The 8,181-nt window shown below is 54.0% G+C and overlaps 1 protein-coding gene across 1 annotated transcript; it reads right to left on the bottom strand.

Annotated features, from left to right (window-relative positions):
- Window positions 1–673: 673 nt before the first annotated feature.
- Window positions 674–8,145, bottom strand: PPM1M (protein phosphatase, Mg2+/Mn2+ dependent 1M). The gene is made up of 10 exons (XM_030956485.1): window positions 7,931–8,145; window positions 6,855–6,978; window positions 5,998–6,252; window positions 5,419–5,531; window positions 4,368–4,452; window positions 3,928–4,046; window positions 3,469–3,532; window positions 2,545–2,652; window positions 2,191–2,339; window positions 674–1,922 (listed from the first exon to the last, which is right to left on the bottom strand). The coding sequence occupies exons 1-10, from the start codon at window positions 8,143–8,145 to the stop codon at window positions 1,778–1,780; spliced, it is 1,377 nt and encodes a 458-aa protein (XP_030812345.1). The 3' UTR covers window positions 674–1,777.
- Window positions 8,146–8,181: the final 36 nt, after the last annotated feature.

Below are 8,181 nucleotides of genomic sequence, written 5' to 3'. Positions count from 1 at the left end.
GTTAAACTCATCCGTTGATTTGGAGAGTCAGAAATTCTGTAGTGGAAATTGTGGTTCTTTGAAGGTACCCCTCCATAAACTGCCCATTTTAAGGGTTTTTTTTTTTGCCTATGAATGTATCAGGATAGGGAAGCCTTGTGACAGCTACTTATGGAGCTGTGGTGCCCTAGGTAAAGAGATGTTCACAGCAGCCTGTGGTCTGAGCTCTTTCTCAGCAAGGTGAGAAAATAACTTGTTGAATTTGGGTGACAGGAATCTTGGGTAATTACAGTTAATGCATATAAATGTGCTACAGCTTCTAAAGGGAGAACAGCAGCCAGTATCATTACCACGGGTGAATCCTCATGTGCATTGTTTTCAGGTCAAAGTTAAGAGGCTGGAAGGAGAAAAATGCTTTTTATTCTACCCCTTGCCTAAATCATGAGCAGATAACTAAGAAGGCTGCCCTATTCCTGGAGGGAATTTCCTCCCACTGCTGGAAATAATCTTTTGACACCAAGCCCTTGCAGCAGTTCTGGTAAGGGGATGCTTCTGGACAAGCAAAGACAAATTAAAAGCACAAATTCCCCAGTGATTTTCTGGGGCTGTTTTCCTCCAGCCCAGATCTGTGTAAAACCCCCAGCAGGAATAACACCACAGTAAGATGCATGGGAAAAAAACAAAGTACTTTCATCCTTGCAGAACTTAAACACACACTGGGGTTTGGCTGCTTCTCTAGGGAATGGAACCTGTGTAATGAATAATGAAAACCAGAGTGGGGACTTGGGGAGATGGGAAGCTTGTCCAGACCTGAATTTGCCTGGCTAATAAACAGGTTGGGAAGCAGATCCTCAGAGTTTAAGGCAACTCTGGCATGTCTGCTGCACTGTGTTTCTGCTGGAATAAGTGCTCGAAATTCAGCACTGCAGACAAATTGCAACAAACCAGTTTTATTTTACTTGGAGCTCTTCTACTGAATCAGCTGATGCACTGAACACCTTGGTTCTCATCAGTGCTGCTGCTACAAAATCTGCTTTGCTATCAGAAATGACCTGAATAGAGAAAGTGTCAGCAGGTGTGGATTAAGATTTGTTAGAAATCTGTACACGGTGTTACTAACACGCTTCAGTGTTCTTAAATAAGAGTAAGGCACATATCTTTGCACAGGAAGCTTCTGTACACAAGGGTGAAGCTTCACCTGGTTGCATCCTCTGGGTGTGAGGTGCTGCCTACAAATGGCAACTGTCTCAAGAGCTCTGGGCTACTGCTCCAGCATTCCCATGCCACAGGCACAGCTGTGCCCAGTGCTGTCTTGGCAGCAGCTCCCAGGTTTTCAGCACATCTCACATTACAGCAAATGGATACGAGAGATGCTTTAGCTTATGCATCCAGTTCAGCTTAGTTCAAGTCTGATTAAAAACCAGCTCTTCAGACTGGCTGGATCTCAATTGATCCTTATTGTTCAGTATTGAAAAGGGAGAAGGATCAGTAGAAATATGGATTTGAGTGTCACTGTACCGCAAAGATATTAGGAAAAGTGCCCTTTGGTTTGCATGGCCCCCTTTGCAGGTTCTCCTTGGTCCAGCAATGAGAAAGGGGAGTGATTTGTTGCCCACTGTGCTTCTCTTGCATGTTAAGGAGCTAATCTTGTTCAGCCTGTGCCAAGTGCTGGCTGTGCATTTCAGGTTCCACTGCAAATGGTTTTGCTGGAAGAGCAGCAGAAGTCCCTCAGTCTCAGGCTGATGCAGAATGGCAGCAGAGTAAGGGAACACAGAGATGCTGGGTGTCATCCTGACAGTCAGTCCTCTTCCCTGTTGTGTAGTGGGATGACAAATACAGAGATGTCATCATAGGATGCCTCATGGCTCTCATCCAGCATCCACTGGTGGCCTCTCTTCTTTCCCCTTGCCCTGCATACCAAGCACTTGGCCAGTTCTGAAAACCTGTGGGTAGAAAAATGCAAGGGCTCATACAGCAACTATTCCCCTTAAGTACAACGTTGAGATGTAGCTTTATGTTGTCAAAATAAGGTTTTTTAAGACATCAGCTTTGTAATTGTTACTTTAGAATGGGAACAGATTAGTAGGCAGTTTGCAAAGTCACAGAAAAGAGTGGTCATGCCAGAGCTGACCTGGAAGCAGTGGGATCTCAACCTGCTTTAGGTCTGACCAGGTTCTTTGGAAGGGAAAACAAAGACAAAGCTGGTTTTACCTTTGAGGATCTGTCCTGTTTTCTGCAAGGAAGCTCCTGACCACATGTGCCACCTCATCATTGCACAGAACATCCCAAAGGCCATCAGTTGCCATGATGAGGACATCGTCCTCCTTAATGTCATGCAGAGCAAAGTCAAATACATTCACCTGGAAAGCAGAGCAGTTAATCTGTGACAATTCCTGCAATGTAACAGAGGGGTCAGGAGATGAGACTGTCCCTGAGAGGTGACACACTGGGACCAGGGTGCTTGGAGAAATGCTAAGACCTGCCAAGTCTTAATTTAAAAGGTGCATCCTTCAGAGGAGCAGCTTATTTAATTCCACCCTACAATTCCCATGTGCTGTGACTGACCTTAGGAATGCAGGAGAGGAAGGGTTTGACTTCAATGTTGGTGTCAATGACCTTGAGCTGATGATCCCCCAGGCCTCGAGAGACAGCCAGAGTGCCCAGCAGGCGAGCCTGGCCCCAAACAAAGCAAAACAGGATCGAAATGTCAGGGTGTGGGGCATTTAAAGGCTGATGTGTGGCTTGTCCTGACTGATCTATGTGTTGCTTTAGGACCTTCCTCCAAGCATCACCCAGCACAGCCTCTGGAGGCTTTGGAGATGGAAGAGTGATCAGAAGCAATGGTCTGATGTGAGTGTGGAAGCAGCCTGACTGTGAATGGCTCCATGTGGCCCATGGTGTGCTCTGGAGTGAGTACATGTGCTCTGGGTAATGCTGCAGACCTCAGGAGGCCCATGGTGGCATCTGCTCTTGGTTTGAGGTGGCAAGAAAGATAGTTGGGCTGGTTTGGGGGTGTCTGTTTGTCCTGCACTGACTCGGTAAAGGGGTGGCACATGGGTTGTAGTGCTGGGGGAGTTGATGGGACTTTCTGCAGGCAGATACTGGATGGGTGCAGTCACTGCTTCTCCCTACCTCCTCCTGCCCCTCCAGGCTCATTTCTCAGCCTCTCCTTGAGGAGGACAGTTTGTGGGAAAGGCACTAGGGCTAAAGGAGACAGTTCCCAGTGGGAGCTGATGAAGTTCTCACCTGAATCAAGTTCTGTGTGCAAGCCCTCGGGGCTGCTCTCTGCTCTGCTGTACTCTGGAGGAGGGTTTCACCAGCCAGGCAGCAAAGGAAGCTGCTGTATCCAGGCTGTGGGACTGCTGTGCTGGAGAACACCAGTGCTCCAGGTCTGCTCTAGTGCCCCAGAGTGTGACATGAGTGACAGGGACACTGAGGACCCCCAGAAGACTTGCCTGTGCTTTCCCAGTGTGTAAAGCATTAAGCTACCTGCTTCCCATGGCCATGGACAAGAGGATACTTGAGGTCAGCCTTCTCCACCGTCTTGTACCCCCTGGAACAGAGAATTCACTGTTGATTTGGGGTTTGTCTGACCTGATAGTGCAACCCAGCCAGAGCATTTTGACTTTGATTGATCCTTGTGATGTCCCCGTGCACAGGCAGCTCACTGAGGATCAGGCAAGGTGATCCCCACTCTCCCCTTCCTCCCCAGCTTGTGCCTGCACCAGCCCCGTGCCCATGGATGCCAGAAGGACCATCCTGACTGTTTTCTAACCACCCTGCCAGGGCCCTGGTCCTTTGGAGGGAGCTGCTCACAGCATCCTCCCCTACCATCATCGTGCTGCTGCTCTCACTGGCGGGATGTGCCCCTTGTCCCCTCACTTCCCCATGGGTGTGAGCAGGTGAAGCTGCCCTGTGCTGCAGCCCTGCAGGGCAGAAGGGACTCACCAGCCCTCCATGAAGTAATCCCGGTACAGCACTTTGTGGCCCACATCATCTCCCTTCAGCCTCCGTGGAAACTCAAAGCGGGTGAATTCACCATCCAGGAGCTTGGGGAAAAGGAAAGCCTGGAGGAGGGAATGGAGGGCTGAGCATGGACAGGTTCTGCTTCAGTGGAGTAGGACACCAGAGCTGCTTCTGCCTCAGGACTGGCACTCCCAGCAGCAGAATGGGGACCAGAATTGGGAAAGCACGTTCCAATGAGGACGTGAACATCTCCCATACTAAAGATTGTTGGCTGAATTTCTACCCCAGCCCTCCCTGGCTGGTTCCAGCTGACATTATGGCCACACAGTGGCCTTCAAAGAAAGCTGGAGGTCCTCTGGCCACAAGCCCTCTCTGGCCCAGTGGGATGCTTGCAGCTGGATTGTGTGGAAGGAGTCACTCACCAGGTGCTGGATTCGCTGCCTCTCTGACTCGGGGGTGAACTCGCTGCTCATGGGCACAATGCTGTCCTTCAGGACAAGAATTGCCCTACAAGGGGGAAGAGGCAAAGCTCAGCTGTGCCAGAGAATAGCTGGGCACCCAAAACTGTTAAAAATGCCACTGTATTTCAAACAACTCCATTGCAATTGCACTGTTGCAGCAGAGAACTGTGCTTGCCTGGTTTGACAGTGGTTGAGCTCACTGTTAGAGGAATGGGGGGCCACAGCCAAGTGAGGGAAGTCACCCCTCACTTTGAAACACCTGCCAGGCTGAGTGTGCTGCTGCATTACCACCCCAAGGCTGTGTCTGGGCAGCTTTAGTCCCTTGAAATCCCCGAACTGTTCCAGAGGGCATGAGAGCCTTTCTTCCAACAGGTCTCATGGCAAGCAGGAGGGGGATGGCTGGGCTGCACATTTACTGTCTGTAGGATTAAATCAGAGCTGTGCTTTAACCTGGCAGCTAAACACCACACAGCCACTCACTCACTCCCCCACACCCAGTGGGATGGGGCAGGTAACTGGGAAAAAGAAAAGTAAAATCTGTGAGTTGAGAGAAGGAAAGTTTATTAGGACAGGAACGGAGGGAAAATCATGAGAAAATAATTAGAATATAGAAAACAACTGATGCACAGTGCAGTTGCTCACCACCTTCTGACTGATGCCCAGCCACTTCCCCAGCAGTGGCCTCAGGCCACCTTTCCCCTCAGTTCACACACTGAGCATGGTGCTATGTGGTCTGGAACATCCCTTGGGTCACTTGGGGTCAGCTGTCCTAGCTGTGTCCCCTCCCAGCTTCTTGTGCCCCCAAACCTCCTTGCTGGTGGGGTGAGAAGCTGAAAAGTCCCTGACTGTGAGCAGGTGCTGAGCAGCGCTTGCACAACTCAAACATCAGTGGGTGTTCAACAGTGTTCTCTAGAACTCTGCCCCAGCTGAAACCAGGACAGTAAGATGCTGGAAACCTTGCTCAACTCTCAGCTCTCATCCCCAGCAACTTCCCCCTTTTATTATGACTCACCTGCTGTCCCCAGCATTGGCCACATAGAGCTTTCCCTGGAAATAAAGGGCAGCCAGAGCAGTGCAACCTCCTGTCTGGTTTGTAGCTTCCATCTCCTGGCCAATTACTTCATCCTGTTGGTTTCAACAAGTTTGGAGACTGGTGTGATCTGGGCTGCTGCTTTGTACACATTCTCATCCCTCCCAGCAGAAATCCAGAACCAAAACTGACTGTGGATGGGCCACAGGAAACCAGCGAAGTAACAGGCAATGTTGCCTACACAGCTGCTGCTCCTCGACTATGGATGATTTAGGAGGGTGATGGGGAGAGCTCAGCCTTGTAGGTGCTGTATGAGTGTGACACCAGCCACCTGCCTGCCCTACAGAATTGTTCAAAGCTGCATATTGTGCTTTGCTCTGGGTCAGCTCTGCAAACACACAACTCTGACACAGGCCCTGGGGTCTGACCCAGCGTGATCTCAGCACATTTAAAGATTTGGCCCAATGTTCCAGCCTACTCAGCGAGCAGAACAGCAGACCCTGCCCTTGCAGGCTGTGGCTGCCTGGGCCAGCAGGACTGGTGCCCTGCACGGGTACTCACACACTCCTGGAAGGCATTCTCCAGGGCTCCCACCACCAAGTCTGCTGCATGGATGTGCTTCTCCTCCACGAACTGGGGGTCACTGTCACAAACGCAGCGCCCGCTGAGGTGCATGGGGGGCTGGGCCTCGGTCATGCCTCCCACAACCTCCTCCAGCTTCTGCTTGATGCAGTAGTGCAGATAGTTGGAGGCGATGATGGCAGCGTCTGGGCCACCGTGGCCATCAAACAGCGCCCAGTAGTGACCAGTCAGGAACTGCCGTGAGGAAGAGGGACAGGACAGGGGCTGAAGGGGTTGTACAGATGGCAGCCCCAGAGCCAGGATGCCACTCTATGTGTTTTGTCTGACTTTTCCACCCCAGCTTCCCTTCCCTGCCACTGGTGAATCTCCTCAAACTCAAGTGATGCCCACGTGCTGCTCTGCCCAACCCATCATCTGAGCTCTGAGCATCTGGATCTGCACCACCCCCTCATGGGCTGCATTAGGGGAGATGGGGCCATTTCACCAGAAGTGCAGCAGAGCCTGGTGAGAGCATCCTGTGTGCCCAGCTCATGCTGCTGCCCAAGACACACTGGCCCTTGAAAGCACAGGGAGGACAGGAAAGCTGACGACACCAAGGGCTTGGAGGACCTCAAATGCTGCAATTCATGGCTCATGGAGATAGAAATGGCATTTACAGACAGAGATATGTATTTGCCAGCCAGAGGGTATACAGATCTCCTAAATACATCCAAGGAAGGGTTTCAGCATGTGGGCATGTAGGACTGATGGAGCAATCCATGATTCCTGAACCTGCACCCTTGGGTGCCAGCAAGAAGCCGGCAGCAGGGTGAGCACAGCCTGCCTGGGGGCAATACCTGTGTGGAGCACAGGATCAGCCATTCCTCATCCTCCTCCAGGCCTGGCTCTCTCCTCCGGACAGAGATCTGACAGCAGGCTGCCTGGTCCTCGTTGAACTCTGACTTCTCGGCATTGATAACCCTGCAAACACTCCAGGTAAGGTGTGGGGACACACTGCAGCTCTGCTGCTCCCAGCCAGCTGTGCTGGCTGCTCTGCAGCCCCTGCAAACAGCTGCATCTTGCCCCTCCTTTCCAGCCCCATGCTCCCTGCTCCCTTTTCAAACTCAAGGATCTCTCTGCTGATGACTGAAATAGTAAGTCATTTATATGCAGCAGGGGAAAGCCCAGCTGGGGACACAGAGACCTGCACCCTGGCCTCAGGCAGCCCTGTCAGCAGCCCACACCGTGCCATTTCCTTGTTGACACAGTGCATTGCAGAGCCACCACCCTTGCCTTTCCTCCCAGCCTCGGTAATGCTTGTCCCTGGATGGGAGCGGGCTCTCCTTGCATTTCACGCTGTGCCATCCCAACACCGTGGGGTCATGCTGGTCTGGCCAGGACGTGGGGACAGCTCCTGCCTGGATTCTGCCTGATCCATCCCTCTGCCATTTGAAACAGCAAACCAAGAGATTTCTAAAATCGCGGCCATCCCCTTCCTTCGTTTTGAAGACACTTTGCCAAGAGCGGCGCTGCTCTCGGGGCTGCCCCGGCCGCGCGTCCCAGCGCTGGAGCCGGCACTGCGGCTGGCAGGGGTTGGCCAGGGCTGTCCCCGCCGGCCCCGGCAGGGACGGAGAGGGGCCGGAGGATTCACCGCCGCGCCAAACCTGCCCTGGGGTACAGAGCCGCTCTCTCCTGGCCCGCAGATGCTGCAGGAGGGCGAGCTGTGCCTGCGGCCCGGGGCGGCTGCAGCCGAGGGGCGCAGCCAGGGCAAGTGGGGAGCGACCGCCCCGGGCACCCCGCCAGGAGCCCCCCAAGCCTCCCCCGCCCCCTCCACACCCCTAAACCTGCACCATTCCCCGGTACCGGCCCCCGGCAGCGCCCCTCGCCCGCCCCTCGCCCGTCCCGGAGCGGCGCCGCTGCCGGCTGCACTCACTCGGCGTATCCCGCGCCCCAGGGCAGCGGCCGCTCGGGCGCGGCGCCGCGCACGGCCCGCCCGCCCCGCGGGGCCTCCTCGCCGCCGCCGGGCACGAACTTGGGCCGGCGGTAGCGCAGCGCGGGGGGCGGCGGGCCCGGCCCCGGTGCCGGGGCTCCGCCGGGCCGCTCCGCGGGGCCGCCCCGCCGCCACCGCCGCAGCCACTCGCCCGACATGGCGGGGCAGGTGCGGCTCCTCCCGGCGCGGCCGCG

Source organism: Camarhynchus parvulus, chromosome 12, assembly GCF_901933205.1.
Source record: "Camarhynchus parvulus chromosome 12, STF_HiC, whole genome shotgun sequence".
In the NCBI taxonomy this organism is placed as follows: Eukaryota; Metazoa; Chordata; class Aves; order Passeriformes; family Thraupidae; genus Camarhynchus; species Camarhynchus parvulus.
Note: the sequence above shows the minus strand (reverse complement) of the source record. Positions and strands in the feature narration are given on the sequence as shown.